The sequence below is a fragment of the Oryctolagus cuniculus genome, chromosome 1, assembly GCF_051225735.1.
Source record: "Oryctolagus cuniculus isolate XC-2025 breed Fujian yellow rabbit chromosome 1, ASM5122573v1, whole genome shotgun sequence".
NCBI classification, from domain to species: domain Eukaryota; kingdom Metazoa; phylum Chordata; class Mammalia; order Lagomorpha; family Leporidae; genus Oryctolagus; species Oryctolagus cuniculus.
The window spans coordinates 158,166,565-158,186,089 of NC_142867.1; the positions used below are offsets into that span (position 1 = coordinate 158,166,565).

Sequence of the window (19,525 nt, forward strand, 5' to 3'; positions counted from 1 at the left end):
GTTTCAAAAACAGAAAAGAAAAATGTCACAGAAGCATGTATTGTGAAAAGCTAGGCATAGATATCAAAATAAACATCTTTAAATTCTATTTTTCCTCACACATTTTGAAGTACTCTCATACTTAACCTCGCTGCCAGAAGTTGCAGGAACTTTTCCCAGGACCTGGTCCTGTTCTGGTTAATATCTCTAATGGGTCAATAGACTATTTCAGAGATTTCTCAGTTTCAAGAGTTTGAGTTTCATATTTTACCTAATATATTCTATTTAAAAGAGTTCTCCATGCTTATGTTAACAGCTGTAGTTCATTCATCTTCATGGCTTCATAGTGTTCCATTGTATCATTGCATCATTATTTATGCATCCATTTTCCTAATGATAGATGTGTGGGTTGTTTCCAGCTTAGTCATTACAAATCTTGCTTCTGTAAGCATTCTTGTACATATAGTCCAATAGGTTCGCTAGACCTCAAATTCTATTCTTGTGAAATGCTGGATCACAGGGTGTATTGAAGTTGATATTTACTAGGTAAAGTCAACTTGTTATCCAAAATGCTTATACCAATATATACTAACACAACAGAGTTTCTGTTACTCTTCAGACCCAATAAAATTCAATTTTAAAAATTTTACAGGGCTGGCATTGTGGCATACTGAGTTAAGCCACCATCCGCAACACTGGCATCCCATATGAGCTCCTGTTCATGTCCCAGCTGTTCCACTTTCCATCCAACTCCCTGCTAATGGCTGGGGAAAAGTAGCAGAAGGTGGACCAACTCCTTGGGAACCAGCTACCCACCTGGGAGACCTTAAAAAAACTCCTGGCTCCAGGCTTTAGCCTGGCCCGGCACTGCCGTTGTGACAATCTGGGGAGTGAACCAGTGAATGGGAGATATCTCTCTCTCTCTCTCTCTCTCTGTCTCTCTCTCTTTTTGTCTGTAACTCATTCTTTCCAATAAATAAATAAATCTAAGAAAAAGTTTTGCAAGCCTACTGGGTTGAAAATGATATATCACTTCTGTGATTAATAAAACATTTCTTTATATGCTTTTTTTATCTTTCATAACACGGACTCATGTACTTTGCTCAATTTGATATTAGAATATATCTCAATATTTATAACATATAATGATGCACTGAGACAGAATATATCTATATTTTGTTCATTTTTTTCTTAAAATCTTCAGAAATTCTATATTCCAGATAACAATGCTTTATTGAATGAATTCAAAATATGTTCTCTAAGTTTGTGACTCATCCTTTCACTTTTTGTGATTTTTCATTTTAAAAAGTTCTTATTTTCAATGCAGTCACATTTATCATTTTTATATTTTATTATAAATAATTTTTGTTTCTTGCTATAAAAACCATTGACTTCTCTGTTATCATAATTTCATATTTGTCCTCAAATTATATTGAAGTTGTGGCTTGAATTTGTAAGCCTTTAATACATCTGGGTTGAAATTTGGGTAGCACATGGAGCAGGGCTCCATTTGAAGTTTTTTCAATATGGATAACCTATTGCTGCAAGAGAATTTACTAATAAGCCATCCAGTCACCACTGATCTGCAATGCCTCTGCTTCCATATATCAGATTTCAATATGTGAATATGTGTGTATACTCTATTTGATCACATCCCCTTACCTAGTTCTTTATTTAAGGAATACCCTGGATATTTGTTCCTTTTAGAATCAAATCACTTTGTTTCATTGAAAAACTGGGGAAATGCACCATACAACATTGCAGTTAACAATGGACCTACATGATGGTGATACTGTGAGATTATAAAAATTTCTATTGCCTACTGACATTCTAGTTGCCATATCTGTAGCACAAGCATTATTCACATGTATTGAGATGATACTATGTAAACAAACCCACTGTGCTGCCATTTGTATAAAAGTATAGTACATGCAATTATGTATAGTAGTATATAATACTTAGTAATGATCATAAATAACTATGTTACTGGTTTATGTATTCACTATGCCATACTTTTTATCCTAAATAGCATGCCATGTTACACCAGCAGCAGCCTCACACATTTCATATTTATCACATCCCTTTTTGCTTCAAGAAGCCATATCAAGCGACTGACCTATACTATCTAGGTTTATGTAATGCTTCTGTCATGTTTACACAAATATGAAATGACCCAATGACACATTTCTCAGAATATGTTTCAGTCATTAAGCAACACATGTATGTAACTTATATACACTGCAACATTTTAGCAAGGGTTAATATCTTTATAATATTTGTCTTTATAACTATAAACATAGTACATTTCTCTGTTCATTGGGTTCTTTATTGAAGGTAGTGGGCTAAATGGTGGCCCCAAAAAGATATTTTTGCTTTTTTTTTTTTTTTTTTTTTGTATTTTGGAGGTAGAGTTAGACAGTGAGAGAGAGAGAGACAGAAAGGTCTTCCTTCCATTGGCCCACCCTCTAAATGGCCGCTAAGGCTGGTGCTGCGCCGATCCGAAGCCAGGAGCCAGGTGCTTCCTCCTGGTCTCCCATGCCAGTGCAGGAGCCCAAGGACTTGGGCCATCCTTCACTGCCTTCCCGGGCCACAGCAGAGAGCTGGACTTGAAGAGGAGCAACTGGGACTAGAACCCGGCACCCATATGGGATGCCAGCAACTCAGGTGGAGGATTAACCAAGTGAGCCACAATGCCGGCCAGGATATTTTTGTTCTTACCCTCAGAACCTGTGGATGTAAACTTACTTACATTAGAGATGTAATTAGTGATCTCAAAATAATAAAATTCTGGATTATTCAGGTAGTATTAAATCTAACAAAAGGACCATAAGAGACAGAAGAGGAGGCAACACAGAAGATGCAGAGAGCCGTGGAGCACCTGGAGCCACCAGAAGCTGGAAGAGGCAAGAAAGGATTCTCCCCAGGAGCCTTCAGAGGTGTGTGTGGTCCTATCAACATCTTGATTTTAGTAGTAGGCACTTGGCATAGCAGTTAAGACCCACATCCCATATCAGAATGTCTGGATTCAAGTTCCAAGCCCTAGCTTCCCTCCTGATTCCCTCCTGATTCCAGTATCCTGCTAATGTATGCTCCATGAGGCAGCAGGTTATGGCTCAAACCCTGATGGAGTCCTTGGCTCCTGGCTTGCAGGTATTTGCGGGAGTGAACCAATGGATTGGAGATTCTCTCTCTCTCTCTCTCTCTCTCTCTCTCTCTCTCTCTCCCCCCTCACCTTTTCAAATAAATAATCAATTATCTTTTAAAAAAATCTTGATGTTGGGCTTTTGTCCTCCAGAACTATGAGAGAAAATAAGTTTGCGTTGTTTAAGCCACCCAGTTTATGATAATTTGTTATGAGAGCTCTGGGAAACAATACACTTTCAATAAACTTACAAAATTTCTTCACGATGATCTTGCATATCATGTATTTATCATCAAAATCAGTATTTTATTGCTATTGTAAATTACATCTTTTAAAATGCAAATTTATTACTGGTTTATTAATGACATTCAGGAAGTCAGCTCTATTTTGGCCACAATCTTGTATTCAGAAACTTTGCTAAAATCTTTATTTTAATAAATATGTTATCCATATGTTATGAAAATCTTGAATGCATGCAAGAAAAATGCTTCTTGTTGATAAATTAAATTTACTCCTGGTGGGAGTATTTTCTAGAAAAAGAAAATGAATTGATTTTTCATTGTTAGTCTAGATAGAAAAAGAAAGAACATTCTCAGTAAAGGTCACCAGACTCTTGACTGGTAGCCATCTATGTAGGTTACTAGCTACCCAGCACAAGTTCTCATCCCACCGGAATTCATTATAAACTGGCAGAAAGATTTATTAGAGCTAATTATTTCCAAAGAGTATATTAATTACAGCCTGCAAAAGCAGCGTGACCCAGAACTTCTTTTTTTTTTTTTTTTTTTTTTTTTTGGATACTGAGATCATCACTTTGCTAAGCAGACCTTCCAACTTCTACTCTTGCTCATGTCTAATTCATTCTCTAACCTGCAGCCCGCTTTTTAAAACTCTATTTTGGCCTCACCCTATCATTCCAACTTGCTAGAAAAGCCACATTTTTCTTGGATAGAAGTAAAAATCTTTACATGGCTGTTAGTCCAAGTAGGCTTGGTCTCTCTGTCTTAACTCTCATATCTCATCATCTTTGCCCTCATGCTCTGGGTTACAATCACAGCAGGATTCTCTCAGCTTTGAGAACCAAAAATACTCCTTTGTTTTGTCAAATATAGTCATCCCTTGGTCCTGGTTCCAAGACCCCCTACAGATACCAAAATCTACAAATGTTCAAATCTCTTATATAAAATGGCATTGTACTTGCATATAGCCTACGTATATCCTCCCATATATCTCAACCATCTCTAGATTACTCAAAATACCTTGGAAAATATAAACACTACATAAAGAGTTGCCATATTGCATTATTTAGGGAATAATGACTAGAAAAAAATAGCCTGTACCTGTTCAGTACAGATGCAGTATTTTTTTCAAAATATTCTCAACCTCTGTTTGGTTGAATCCACAAATGCAAAATTTGCTAAGTTATTTCCTCTGCCTGAAATCTCCTCTCCACACTGATCTACTAACTCCCTTCTATTTCTTCATTGCTTAGCTTAAAATTGCTTCATCAGATTCTTCTCTGAAACTCTAACATAAAGTAGACTCCCCTTATTATATTTTAACTCCCAATATCTCTTCCTACCAGTATTCAGGGATTTTCCTTTATTAATTTCTAAAATTTCAATTTTTAATTTATAATCACTAAAATTCACTTGTTTTCCTGCATAATTCCATTGTATTTGATGAATGCCATACAGAACAATTTGACTGCTTCCCAAAATACCCCCATGATGTCTTTTTATAGTCAATCCATTCTTTTACTTTCAACCCCTGGCAACCACTACAATTTTTACTTTTCCAAAATATCATTAAAATGGTGTCAAAGAATATGTGGCTTTTCAGGTATGGCTTCTGTTATTCAGCATAATGGAGTTGCAATCCATTTATTTTGGGCATCAATAGTTGGCTATTTTTTATTGTTGAGTAGTATTCGATTATAAGGTTGTACTACAATTTGCTTATCCATTCATCAGTGGAAAGCTATCTAGAAAAATTGTAACTTTTATCAAATTATCAACCTTAACTCTTCTACAGAAAAGTTCATTTATCATTTTTGTAACACTATTATCTATTATACCTTCTTAATCTGGTTTCTCTAACATTTAATCTGTCATATTTTCCAGATCATTTTTAATTTTATGCAGCTGATCCTTCTTTCTATTCTGTGTATATTACTGCTTGTTCAGATATATTTGATACTTCATTATTTAAAAAAAATATTTATTTGAATCAGAGAGAGGGGCCGGTAGGGGGAGTTTCCTACCTCTGATTCATTCTCCAAATGGCTGCGACGGCTGGGGCTGGGCCAAGCAGAAGCCAGGAGTCTACAATTCCATCCAGGTCTCCCACATGGGTGGCAGGGGCCAAAGCACTTGGATCATCTTTTGCTGCTTTTCCAGGCACATTAGCAGACAGCATCAGAAGAGGAGTAGCCAGGACTGAAACTCGTATTCACATGGGATGCTGGCAGGAGATGGACTAACCCATGGCACCACAATGCTGGCCCCTCTACTTCACTAATTCTTACTTTAGCTTGTATTTCGCCCTTCTACATTACCTTAAATTTTGCTTATTTCTCCTTCTATTTGCTTTTTTCCTCATATATTTGGTGTGGTAGTCTCTTATTTCTTTGTCAAATTTCATTTCTTCTTTTTATCTGGTTAAGCAATAATATCTCATTTTGTATTCTATACCCAATAATGCCAAATTTGAACATTTCTAGATCTGTTGTTTGTTGTTCAAAGTAGCTTATTTGGGATAGGTGTTGTGGTACAGCCCACCCTCCCCCCATCAGAGTGCCTGGGATTGAGTCCCAACTCTGCTTAAATCCAGCTTCCTACCAATTGCACCCCAGCAGGTGATATCATAAATACTTGGGTCCCTGTGATCTGCATGAGAGACCCAGATAGAGTTCACAGTCCCTGGCTTCAGATTGGCCCAGCTCTGGCTGTTGCAGGCATCTGAGGTATGAACCAACAGATGAAAGATCTCTTCCTCTCTCCTTCCCTCCCATACCCCTTCCTTCCAAAAACTAAATGTACATATATTTTTTTTTTGACAGGCAGAGTGGACAGTGAGAGAGAGAGAGAGAGAGAAAGGTCTTCCTTTTGCCATTGGTTCACCCTCCAATGGCCGCCGCGGCCGGCGCACTGTGGCCGGCACACCGCGCTGATCCGATGGCAGGAGCCAGGTGCTTATCCTAGTCTCCCATGGGGTGCAGGGCCCATGCACTTGGGCCATCCTCCACTGCACTCCCTGGCCACAGCAGAGAGCTGGCCTGGAAGAGGGGTAACCGGGACAGAATCCGGCGCCCCAACCAGGACTAGAACCCGGTGTGCCGGCGCTGCAAGGCGGAGGATTAGCCTATTGAGCCGCGGCGCTGGCCAAACGTACTTAATTTTAAAGTAGCTTATTTCTTCATGTGTTTTAGATTTGCTTCAATTGTATTTTTGGAAATCTTTGAGGAACAAGTTTCCCAGAAGATTTTTGAAGAAAGGAGGATTTGTGGTTTCTCCATGTATCTGAAGATTCTAAAGTCTGCTTAAAAAACTACAGTCCTTACTCCATGTTTCTTAGGACTGTGAGAAATTCAGCCAAATCCCTGAAAGCGTTTTTTTTAGAAAGAGACATTTCTGTTCTCTAGTCCTCCATCCAGTACCTTGGCCAACAGTGCTATCTGCTTCTGAGGGTTGACTTTTTTTCCAGTTCTTCCTTTTCTTCAGGATGTAACCCTCCCTGTTTCCTGCTTTTATATAAGGTTATCTCTATTACATCTATGTCTCCCACTGATCCAAGGCTTTGTGTCTAATATCCCTGGTGTCCCAAACCTCCAAGTCACCCAAGAGCTTCAATCCACGTGAGGATTTAGGCTTTCTTGAATCTAATGAGTCTGCTCTGGTTCCCCTGACAAAGAGCCATAGCATGTGGTGACTTCACAGCAGAAGTGTATTTCGTCCGAGTCTTGGAGTTCTGAAGCACAAGATCCAGGTTCCTGTTGACTCTACATTGGGTGAGGACTCTCTTCCTGGATTCTTAGCTGTCCTCACATGGCCTTTCCTAGAGCAAGTGTGGTGACAGAGGTGGCACACAGGGTGAGCGCCCTGGTATCTCTTCTTATAAGGAAATCAATCGCATCAGATCAGGACCGCATCTTTATTACCTTAATTACCCCCTTAAAGGCCCCATATCTAAATATAGCCACACTAGGGCTACGGCTTCAACATGAATTTCTGAGGGGACACAGATATTTAGCCCATGACATTTGTCTCCAGATTCTCCAGTTCCTTCTTATTCCTAACCTCAGAGGATTTCCATTAAATTTTTTAAAGACTTGGACTATCTCAATTTTTTCCACGGAATATTTTTAGTTGTCATACAGCAGACATGAGTATCAGAATTTCTGCCTTTCATATTAACAGAAAAATCCATCTCTCTTCTGTGCATAAAATACCCACTGGTCAGATAAATTCATAAAAGATCAGGTTGAAACAAATTTTCTTTACCTAAATAATTTTCAGAACCTCTAATATTCCAAAGTATCTTTTAGTTTTCCATCACAGAATATCATACACAACTTTTTCTGAACTTCCCTGCCAATGATACATTTTTTATATGAAGTGTCTTGTAGGATAGGAGCTTGAGAAATGATGAATTGGAGACTTCTGTTTAAGTTATGAAAGTCAAGTTATGAAAGTTGCCTATAAGACATGATATATATATATAAAGATTTTATTTATTTATTTGAGAGGTAGAGCTACAGACAGTGAGAGGGAGAGACAGAGAGAAAGGTCTTCCATCCGTTGGTTCACTCCCCAAATGGCCTCAACATGCATAGCTGCGCTGATCCGAAGCCAGGAGCCAAGTGCTTTTCCCAGGTCTCCCATCTGAGTGCAGGGGCCCAAGGGCTTGGGCCATCTTCCATTGCTTTCCCAGGGCACAGCAGAGAGCTTGAACAGGAGCAGCTAGGACTAGAACTGGTGCCATATGGGATGCCAACACTGCAGGCAGAGGATTAACCTACTGTGCTATGGTGCTGGCCCCAACATGATATATTTTTATATAAAAATTGGAAAGAGAAAAGAATTTTCCAGGTATAAATGCAAGTAGGTTTCTGGTCTTGTCTTCGTTTCCAAGTAACATAATTCAGCATTCACCATCATCAGAGTAGCACAAGAAAGATTCCACAGATAAATCACTTTTGTCACAATAAGCTCTTACCCTCTTGGGCATAAAATTAAAACTATGCTCTCTCATATTCTTCACTGTCACAATATCTATCAAAAAAAACTTATAAAAGTTTCCAAAATGTGATGCCATGCATGCATCCATGTGTCCACAGCAACAGACATCAGTATATGATATGCAAATACACTGTTATTGCAAATAAGAAATCAAGGTTCCTAGACTATAAAATGTCATTTCCTGATACTAAGAAGGTTTTACCTAAGCTATGATTCTAGAACTCTTCATTATTTTGAATAGCAACCTGAGGAATAAAACAGAACTACAGGGCCAGCCCTGTGGAATAGCAAATGATGCCACCGCCTGTAGTGCCAACCTGGTTTGGGTCCCGGCTGCTCCACTTCCAATATAGCTGCATGCTAACAGCTTGGGAAAACAGTGGAGTTTGGCCCAAGTGCTGGGGCCTCTTCACTCACGTGGAAGACCTGTTGGAAGCTCTTGGCTCATGGCTTAGGCCTGGCCTAGCCCTGGCCGTAGCAGCCATTTGTGGAGTGACTTAGTGGATGGACGATCTCTCTGTCTCTCTGTCTTCTCTGTAACTCTGCCTTTCAAATAAAATGAACAAATCTTTAAAAAAACAGAATTGCATCATTTATAAGTCAATAGAACAATAATAATATAATTGCATATGATAATCTAGTCCCTTCATCATAGACAGACATTGAAGATCAGGATGATGGGTTAACTAGTTAAGATTGCTGGGGGCCACTGTATTGCCACCACCACCAAGGTGACTACTAGAGAGGCAGGACTGTGTCCTGATTTTCCTGGAAAGAGCTCTCCCAAGGTCCCAGCCTACCCAACTTTAAAGACTCTGTGTGCCCAGCTAGCCTGGATTCCATTATTGCATTCACAACTTTGCATCCTACAGACAAGCTAACTTGTTCTTCTAACCTCCAAGGGAAAACTAACTTAAAAGGCAGAAAAGCAACTCATGACACCCTAAAAAAATTGCATGTGCTCATGTCTTCAGGCCTTAAACACCTGAGGAAGCAGAGGTACAGTCCTTTGGTACAGTGGTTAAGTCACCACTTGGGACACTCACATCCCACATCAAAGTGCCTGGTTCAAGTTTGAGCTCCTCTACTTAGGATCCAGCCTCCTGCTAATCCACACCTTGGGAGGCAACAGATGATGGCTCAAGTGCTTGGGTCTCTGCCACCCCCACATGGGAGACTTGGACTGAGTTCTGAGCGCCTGGCTTCAGCTTTCAGCCTTCAGGCCTACCCATGGCTTTTGTGGGCTTTTGAATGGAAGATCTCTTTTCTCTCTTTCTCTGCCTTTCAAATACAATTAAAATACATAAACACTTTTTTAAAAAAACATCTCCACTTGGAACCACAGCCTGTACCAGCACAAAGAATTCATCCAACCTCACTGTGTCACTGTTGTTACCCAATGTCACGGATCCTCATGTGCCCTACTCTCCAGAGTACTCTGGGATTCTTTCTCCTGACCTTCCTTCCATCAAATATATCCCGTCCATTCAGCAAACATTTATCTAGCACCCACTGTGTGTCAGACACTCTGCTGGACATTGAAGGAGCCAAGGTGGCATTTCCTCATTCAAGGAGTTAAGTCTGATGAGAGCAATTACAGAGAAAATTCTTTTAAAGAATGTTCTCACCCACAGGTGAGGAGATGACTAGGGTTAAGATAACAAGCATACAAAGCATACAGTCCTTAGCGTTTCTCTCACTGGTTCCTCTTTGCCATCCCTTCAGTTCTGCTTCCAGCCTTTACTGTCTCTCGACCGAGCTAGTGCAACCCCATTCTAACACCTTCCTTAAAGCCAGCCTCACCTTTGCCAGCCTAACACTCAGTATTCTACCAGAATGATTTTTTTAAATTAATTTATTTGAAACACAGAGTTACAGAGAGGCAGAGGCAGAGGCAGGGGGGAGAGAGAGAGAGAGAGTCTTCTATCCACTGGTTCACTCCCCAAATGGCCACAATGGCCAGAGCTGGGCCCATCTGAAGCTAGGAACCAGCAGCTTCTTCAAGGTCTCCCATGCAGGTGCAGGGGCCCAAACACTTGGGCCATCTTCTACTGCTTTCCCAGGCTGTAGCAGAGAGCTGGGCCAGAAGTAGAGCAGCTGGAACTCGAACTAGAGCCCATATGGGACGCCAGCACTGCAGGCGGTGGCTTTACCCACTGCGCCATAGCGCCGGCCCTTAGAATGATTTTTTTAAAATGAATTAAATATGCCTGCATCATAGTAGAAACTGAATAAATAATTATTAAATAAACTACATCACTCCTGTACTTAATGCCATTCAGTAAAGTCCTAATTCCTAAAGAACTGATAGCAAGACACTTCTATTGATTTATTCCTAATGGAGGAGGTGAATGCAAAAATATATATACCGGAAGATATTGTTCCATAAAATGAACAAATCTATGGTGTATGGCTCAATAACATTTTACATTTGCTGAAGCATATGTGTCCACCACTTGAGTCAAACATGAAATATATTCATCAGACTATAACTTCTCCTCACACCCCTTCTCACTCAGTCCTCCAGAGAGATAACCACTATTCCATCTTCAATCATGGTAGGTTAGTGTTGCCTGCTCTTGAACTTCTTATGTCCAATGCGATCACAGAAAAGACACTGTTGTTGATGTAGGTGTCATCTGGGATGACATTTATGAATCCAGTCACCTTTCCCAGAGCATCTCAGGTGGAAATGTCCACTCTAAAGCCCCAAGAAGTTCAGTAGCCACTTTCAGGGTCTTCCATTCTATAATGTTTGCTTTCACCAAATCTATTTCCTACAGATACCACTGAGAGAGTATCAGAAAAACACTCTGACTAAAGGAAAGGAAATACAGATTCAGAAAAAACATGTTCATAATTAACACCTGGGAACCTGTTTTTGCATGAACACATGTTTGTGGATTACTAAATGTATAATGTCACCTGCATTCAAGGAAATGTCTAATAGTGGCTCATTAGGGCCAAAGGCATATTTGTAATGAAGATATTTTAGCAGAAGGAAAACTTCAAGAGGGAATGGAAGGAAAAGTAGCATTAATAGGAGATTATTATGGTCTACACACAGGGCTAAATCCCAGAGGATTTAAAAATGAATTTGACACACTGAAGTTCTAAGTTGGCTTTACCTTTCTAGAAAACAAATTGCCAGTGTATACACAAACTTAAAAAAGATATGTTGTCGGCCGGCGCCATGGCTCAATAGGCTAATCCTCCACCTAGCAGCGCCGGCACACCAGGTTCTAGTCCTGGTCGGGGCGCCGGATTCTGTCCCGGTTGTCCCTCTTCCAGGCCAGCTCTCTGCTGCGGCCAGGGAGTGCAGTGGAGGATGGCCCTAGTGCTTGGGCCCTGCACCCCATGGGAGACCAGGATAAGTACCTGGCTCCTGCCATCGGGTCAGCGTGGTGCGCTGGCCGCAGCGCACCAGCCGCCGCGGCCATTGGAGGGTGAACCAATGGCAAAGGAAGACCTTTCTCTCTGTCTCTCTCTCTCACTGTCCACTCTGCCTGTCAAAAAATAAATAAATAAAAGATATGTTGTCTCAGTAATTCCATTTTGATGAATTTATCCTAAAAAAATAGTCAAACACAAATAAAAATATAATGAAGGGGCCAGTGCTGTGGTATAGCGGGTAAAGCCTCCGCCTGCAATTGTGGCATCCCATGTGGGCACTGGTTCGATTCCTTGCTGTTCCACTTCCAATCCAGCTTTCTCTGCTGTGGCCTGGGAAAGCAGTAGAAGATGGCCCAAGTCCTTGGGCCCTACACCCATGTGGGAGACCAGGAAGAAGCTGCTGGCTCCTTGCTTCAGATCGGCACAGCTCTAGTCGATGCAGCCATATGGGAAGTGAACCAGCAGATGGAAGACCTCTCTCTTTCTCTGCCTCTGCCCCTCTGTAACTCTGCCTCTCAAATAAATCTTAAAATATATATATATATAAAATGAAAATGTAAATTATTAAATAAATCATAATAAGCCTATATGGTTGGATATTACAGAAACATATATATATATATTAGAGATAGAGAGAGAGTTAATGACAGAACAAATAAACTATGAAGCTAAGTTTTCAAAAAGCAGGCTACAAATCTATAGCTATTGGGATAAAAGCTATATGCGACTGCACTAGTAAATTAGCAGTGCAGGGGGTTAAGCGTGTGATGTCAGCATCCTATTTGAATGTCAATTCAAGTCCCAGTTGCTTGTGCTTCCTATCCAGCTCCCTGCTGATGCATCTGAGAAAGCAGCAGAAAATGGCTCAAGTACTTGGGACCATGCTACCCACATGGGAGACCCAGGTATATTTCCAGGACCCTGGCTTTGGCCTGGTCATTGCAGCCATTTGGGGAGTGAAGGAGCAGATAGAAGCTCTCACTCTGTGTATCTGTGTATGTGTCTTCCTCTCTCTAACTCTGCCTTTAAAATAAATAAATAGATGTTTTAATAAAAGTATATGTATACCAATGCGCATACATACTTATTTGCATTTCTCCACACTGACTGAAAGTGCAAATTTCAGAACACTTTTTCTCAGTAACATTTCTATTTTCTCATCTTTGCCAACTAGCAAAATGTTATTTTAATTTAGATTTTAGTTTTTAATAAATATTATTTTATAAATCTTATATTCAGCATTAATGAGAGCATGGGAGAAAAAGTACTCATACATCGTAGGTTGGTGTGAAAATTGATATAGCTACATTCAGGAGCAATTTTTAAGATTTTAAAAATGTTTATATATTTATTTATGAGACAGAGAGACAAGAGAGCTCTGTTCTGCTGGTTCACTCTCCAAATGCCCATGATGGCTGGGCTGGGCCAAGGCCAAATCTGGAAGTCAGGAACTCAATCCAGGACTTCCTCATGGGTGACAACCATGGCCTGCATTAGCAGGAAACTGGAAACAGGAGCCAGAACTGGGCATCAGGTATCTTCATATGGGAACTGAGTGTCCTAACCAATGTATTAAATCCTATCTATTGAAATACTGAAGGGATAAACACTATGACAAGGTATCTCACTCTTTGGAATCTATCTCAGAGAAATAACTTGCATGTGTATACAAGGTGGTACAGTATACACACATATAGCGTTGTTCATCATAAAACAATGTGCTTATCAACAACGGGGTGGCTAAATAGTTCACAATGTATCCATAATAGCAAATACTGTAGAGCACAATAATTAAGCAGTTTTCATGATTGACATATAAAGATTTTGAACATATCTTTACAAGAAATACGAAGGGGAAGGAAGAATATATAGGATATGATGTTATTTTATTAAAACTAAGATAAGGCCGGCGCCGTGGCTCACTAGGCTAATGCTCTGCCTGCGGCACCGGCACCCCGGGTTCTAGTCCCGATCAGGGCACCAGATTCTGTCCTTGTTGCTCCTCTTCAAGTCCAGCTCTCTGCTGTTGCCCGGAGTGCAGTGGAGGATGGCCCAAGTCCTTGGGCCCTGCACCTGCATGGGAGACCAGGAGGAAGCACCTGGCTCCTGGCTTCGAATCGGCGCAGCCCGCCGGCTGCAACGCGCCAGCTGTAGTGGCCACTTAGGGGGTGAACCAACAAAAAAAGAAAGACCTTTCTCTCTGTCTCTCTCTCACTGTCTAACTCTGCCTATCCAAAAAAAAAAAAAAAAAAAAAAAAAACTAAGATAAAAGTTCTATTATGTATATTCCCGTAACCATACCAAATACATCTTCCTTTTCCTTTTCATATTCTGATGAACAAAAGCTAATTACCAAGTTTGTAACTACAGGGTTCAATTCAGCAGATAAATAATGCTTGCTTGTGAATTCCAGAAACTGGCCTGGGGAAAGCCAAGTGAAGTTGCAAAGTTACCCTGCTTCCCCAGTCAATATGACCAGAAGACTGGATTTATTGTAACAGAGTGCAAAGGGGTACAAATAAGCATACATTCTAGGCTTAGTGGGCCTCATCCTGGCCAATGAAACTCTTAGCACAATACCTCAACTCTTTGAGATCCCAGCCAAATAAATTTTGTAACTGGTTGTGTAGAACATCAGGTTATGCCCTCCTCATGATAAATTCAAGTCGTCAGCAAGTTTCTCAAAGTGCTGCACTGACATTCGAGATAGTATCTTGTTGCCAGACACGGCGTCTGTCTAGTCCTGACTTGCCATTAGTCACATCCTCAGTAGCACCTCCCTCTCTTGCACTCCTTAGAAGCCCCAGACCACCCTTACTGAGAGGTTCAGAGTTCTTAAGCCCTTAGTCTGCTTCCCTCTACATCCACCATAAGTTATTAAACTTTATCTTTTCTTTATACTTAAACCTTGTTCTCATTATTCTAATTTGACAAAATTGACAAGAACTAGATTTTCGGTAACATTCCAATGTTACAAGTGTATGATAAAAATGCACAGAATAAAAAGGATACCCTTGAATAAACTACAGGGAATCTTTTTTTTAATATTCAGCATATTGATAATGTGGTGACATTTGAGAAAGATACCAGGTTTGGCAGAAACATGGTTAAGGAGATTTTAACAACCTAAATATTTTTATTTTATTCAAGAAGTATGTATTAATTTGTAATTATATATTAATTTAGAAATAAACATTATTCTTAAAAATCAGTTGTCGTTTAAGGATTATGTGATTTTCTTTTTTATATACAAATCAAGACCAAATACTTTATATAATAAACAAGAATATGCCATATGGCTATGCATATCCCGACTAAATAATCACTAACATAGTGAACATAGATATCTTTAGCCAACCTACAGTTAGTCAACTTAACTATTGACTGATTTAGCCCTATTTTGTTAATTTCATGGGTAATGTGATTGATTAAATTCCATATATACCAGAATGTTCAAGTGAAAAATTTTCCTGTTGTCAAGGGCAACTTTTACTGTTTAAACCGTTGGGAATCTAGTAGGTCAGGAACTTGCTGTTGGTGTCAGTTATAACAGATTTTACCACAACAGAAATTTTACCTGCTGTCATCCTTTTACACAAGGTCAGACTCAGAAAACCCCCATAGTACCTTCATGAAAAAGAAGGATGGGTATGAATAGCTGAAATGGTACATTTTAGCCAATCTGACAATTCCTTTCCTTTCATTTTATTAAGTATTATACTGTTAACTATCATAAAATGTTTTTCCTTATAAATATGCCATTTTTTCAGTGAAAGAATTAGTTTAAGGACAAAATTAAATGAATACTTTCCTTTTGGTCAATAGTTTAAAAGTTTTCTGATAGAATATTATTCTGGAAGCACCCTCTATCTTACTTCACATTTTTGTATTACACAATTGTAATTCAGGGGAAAAATGAAGGGAAGGAGTAATATTGGATAGTAAGAAGACAAATTTAAAATGTTCTGACAGTAGGGAAAGTTTTACAGTGAATTTTTGGTAAAGAAATGGGTACCTTAGTTTTCCTCCTTCACAAAATAAATTTATTTGCACTTGCTTAATTTTTCCTAGTCATTTCCCTTAATAAGATAGCTAACACAGGAGGAGCTGTGTGGTAGAGTATATTCACATGCCACTTGGGATGACCACATCCCATATCTGGGTGCCTTGTTTCAGTCCCAGTTACTTAGCTTCTGAACTAACTTCCTGCCAATGCACCTAGGAAAACAGTAGATGATGGCTTAAATACTTGAGTCCCTGCTACCTACATTGTAGACCAGTTCCTGGCTCCTGGCTTTGACCTGGACCAGCCCCGACTGTTGCAGATATCTGGGGAATGTATCTGCAAATGGAAGATTTCTCTCTGTGCCTATGTCTCCCTTTTTCTCTATGACTTTGCCTTTCTAACAAATCAATTAATTAATTATATTTTTAATTGTTAACATAAATCTTTAACTTTATTACTTCCCTAGGAAAGGTTTAATGGTGATATGTGTCTTCCCTTCTTTTATCTTTTTGACTGAAAATCTGAGAATGAGAAAGGTTGTCTTTGTCGGTGTTTTTATCTTATTCTGCCTATTATGTGGTAAGTTAACAAGGTACAAATAAAAAGAATTTGCTGTATTACAATATGACTAAGTGGATAGTGGCCTTAAATAAGGCAAGTTGAACAGCACTGCTGTAGAAGTCACCTTCTTTTTTTTTTTTTTTTTTTTTTTTTTTGACAGGCAGAGTGGACAGTGAGAGAGAGAGAGAGAGAGAAAGGTCTTCCTTTGCCACTGGTTCACCCTCCAATGGCTGCACCGTGCTGATCCGATGGCAGGAGCCAGGTACTTCTCCTGGTCTCCCATGGGGTGCAGGGCCCAAGCACTTGGGCCATCCTCCACTGCACTCCCTGGCCACAGCAGAGAGCTGGCCTGGAAGAGGGGCAACCGGGACAGAATCCAGCGCCCTGACTGGGACTAGAACCCGGTGTGCCGGCGCCACAAGGCGGAGGATTAGCCTAGTGAGCCGCGGCGCCGGCCTAGAAGCCACCTTCTAAACATATTGTTGCACCAACCAACTTCTCACTCTAATATACTGTGGGTGCCTAAACAAGGCCTGAATAGGCATTCAGTTAATTAATATTAATATTAATATAATAGGCACTAACACTTACTGAGCACTTACTAAATGCTGGGTTCTGTCCAAGACATTTCATTTGTATCAAATCATTTAATCCTCGTGACAGCTCTGTATCTGTGATTCTATTATTTCTCACTTTATAGATGAAGAAACAGAGCTGTTAGATCGTATGTGGTCCTGCATACCACATATCACTATTATCATTGCTAATGTTGTTGTTGCTTTTAATATTGCTAGAAGCCCTTATAAATATGTCCAAGGAAATTAACTGGAACAAAAGGAGCATAGATGTGGGCCTCCTGGAAGTTTTCTTTGCTTTTTTTAAAATAAGATTTAGGAGACTTTTTAAAGATTTTTTAAAATTTATTTGAGAGGGAGAGTTACAGAAAGAGGGAGAGATAGAAAGGTCTTTCACCCATTGGCTCACTCCCTAAATGGGTGCAATGGCCAGAGCTGAGCTGAGCTGAAGCCAGGTGCCAGGAGCTTCTTCCAGGTCCCCCACACAGGTACAGGGTCCAAGCACCTGGGCTATCTTCCCCTGTTTTCCCAGGCCACAAGCAAAGAGCTGGATTGGAAGAGGAGCAGCCAGGACACTAAATGGTGCCCATACGAGATGCTGGCACCACAGGAGGAGGCTTAGCCTACTACGCCACAGTGCTGGCCCAAACTTTTCCTCTTATACATGCTCTTTGCCATCTACTCCAACGACCCTTCATTTACAGAAGAATCATATAGGGGCTGGCACATGGTGCAGAGATTAAGTTGTCACTTGGGCTGCCTGCATCCCATATGGGAATGCCTGGTTCAAGTCCCAGCTACTCTTCATCAGCTCCAACGTCCTGATAACGCACACCTGAGAAGGAAGTAGGTGATGACTCCAGTGGTTAGATCCTACCACCCATGTAGGAGACCCAGACTAACTCCTGAGCTTCCAGCTTTGACCTAGCCCCACCCCAGCTATTGTAGACATTTGGGGAGGGAACAAGAAAAAGGAAATATCTCTCCATCTGCCTGTCTGCTTTTCAAATATAATAAAAATAAATGACTACGCTTTAAAAAAGTAAGCAGGTAATAGAAAAATTTCAGTTCCCACTACAGAATTCATAAAAGCCTTTCAAGCTGGGTAAATATTCATAATGGTAATGTTGCCAGCTGGGCATGGTCGAGCACCACAGTGGAGTCTATCAATGAAATATGAGACAGTAAGAAGCACAGCTGTTCTACGCAGAACTCAGACGGAGACAGCACATAGTCATTCAGAGTGAGAAGATGGCAGAGGAAGCAGCAGAAGGCAGCTTCCTGCAGTAGTACTTTACAAATGTAATATACGTTTCAGTCTTTCTGTTGCTAACAATGCAGTACCATAGCCTGAATAAGTTACAAAGAGGTTTTTTGGGCTCACAGTTCTCATCCAAGGTCGAGGGGTCACATCTGGTGATGACCCTCTTTCTGGCAGCACAGGCAAGAGACGGGACACTAGAAGGAGATCTAGCCACGCTGCCTTTTGCTCCTATGGCAGACCCAGGATTCTGATAACCTACTAAGTCATTAACCCATCACATGAATGGATTAATCTGTTCATAAAGGCAGAGCTCTAATCACCCCTGAAAGGTCTCACCTGGTCTATCAGTATCCCACAAAGAAGGGATAGGTTTCACATATGTTTCAGAGAGGACCACCCACATTCAAACCATTGCAACATAGGAATCACCTGCAGATCTCATTAAAATGAAGAGCCTGATTCCGTACATTTGGGGTGAGGGCCTGAGAGTTTCCAACAAGCTTCCAAGTGATGCTGATATTATTAGTCCAGAGACCACAGGACAGTAGGAAGAATATATAAGGAATCCCAGAGATAGATAAAATTCTAATATTGAGACCTAGAGAATTTTGGTGCCAAATACTGGAGTTACCAACTCAAATTATGCATAAAGTGTTTAGCCAGAAAATAAAAATGGGGCAAGTCCATCAACTACCACACAAAGAGGGAAGGCTGATACTCAGGCACAAATACTTCCTGCCTTGGAAAAAGCACGGTCTACCACTGCTAAATCTTCTGCTGATTCTTTGGGAAAATTTAGAAACTCAGGCTTATGGGGGAAACTCTCAATTTTTAGACATTATCAACCAATACAATTTTCAAAAGCTCTAGTTAACTCAGTCTGGCCCACAGAACACCAATTGGTGGTTTCCACATACTCTGATTTCCAAGTACAGTGCACAGTAGAATTCTGATTACCCCATGCAGAAAAGACAACAAGAAACTGAAACTGCACAGCTGGGGTCTCCGATGCATTACAATTTCTTATATCTCTCTTCTAAAAAGAACACAGAGGGGAGCATTTGAATAGGTGAGAAATAGCAAGACAATGCCTTCAGTGTCTTGGGTATCATGAAGAAATGATTCAGGGATTACATTAATTTTTCTGGACCTTTAGGAAAGAAGCGAGGGCAAAAGAAGAAAATTCAGCATAAGGAAAATTTTGTTGTTGGAACTTACTGCTTGCATCTCAGGAAGACAGAAGTGGTTATCTTAAAAGATCACCATCATCATGATTTATACTATATGTTCAATATCTCTATATTTATATGGTTTATAATACACATTTAGATAATTATATGTTAGTTGTTTCTCCTATAATAAACT

General features: G+C 40.2%; 1 protein-coding gene across 1 annotated transcript in view; it reads left to right on the plus strand.

Annotated features, from left to right (window-relative positions):
• Positions 1–19,525, plus strand: part of C1H9orf57 (chromosome 1 C9orf57 homolog) — a 78,793-nt gene that overhangs the window by 53,804 nt on the left and 5,464 nt on the right. The window contains exon 2 of the mRNA XM_089306615.1: positions 16,227–16,339. Coding sequence (XP_089162741.1) covers positions 16,227–16,339 — 113 coding nt within the window. The remainder of the gene's footprint in view (positions 1–16,226; positions 16,340–19,525) is intronic.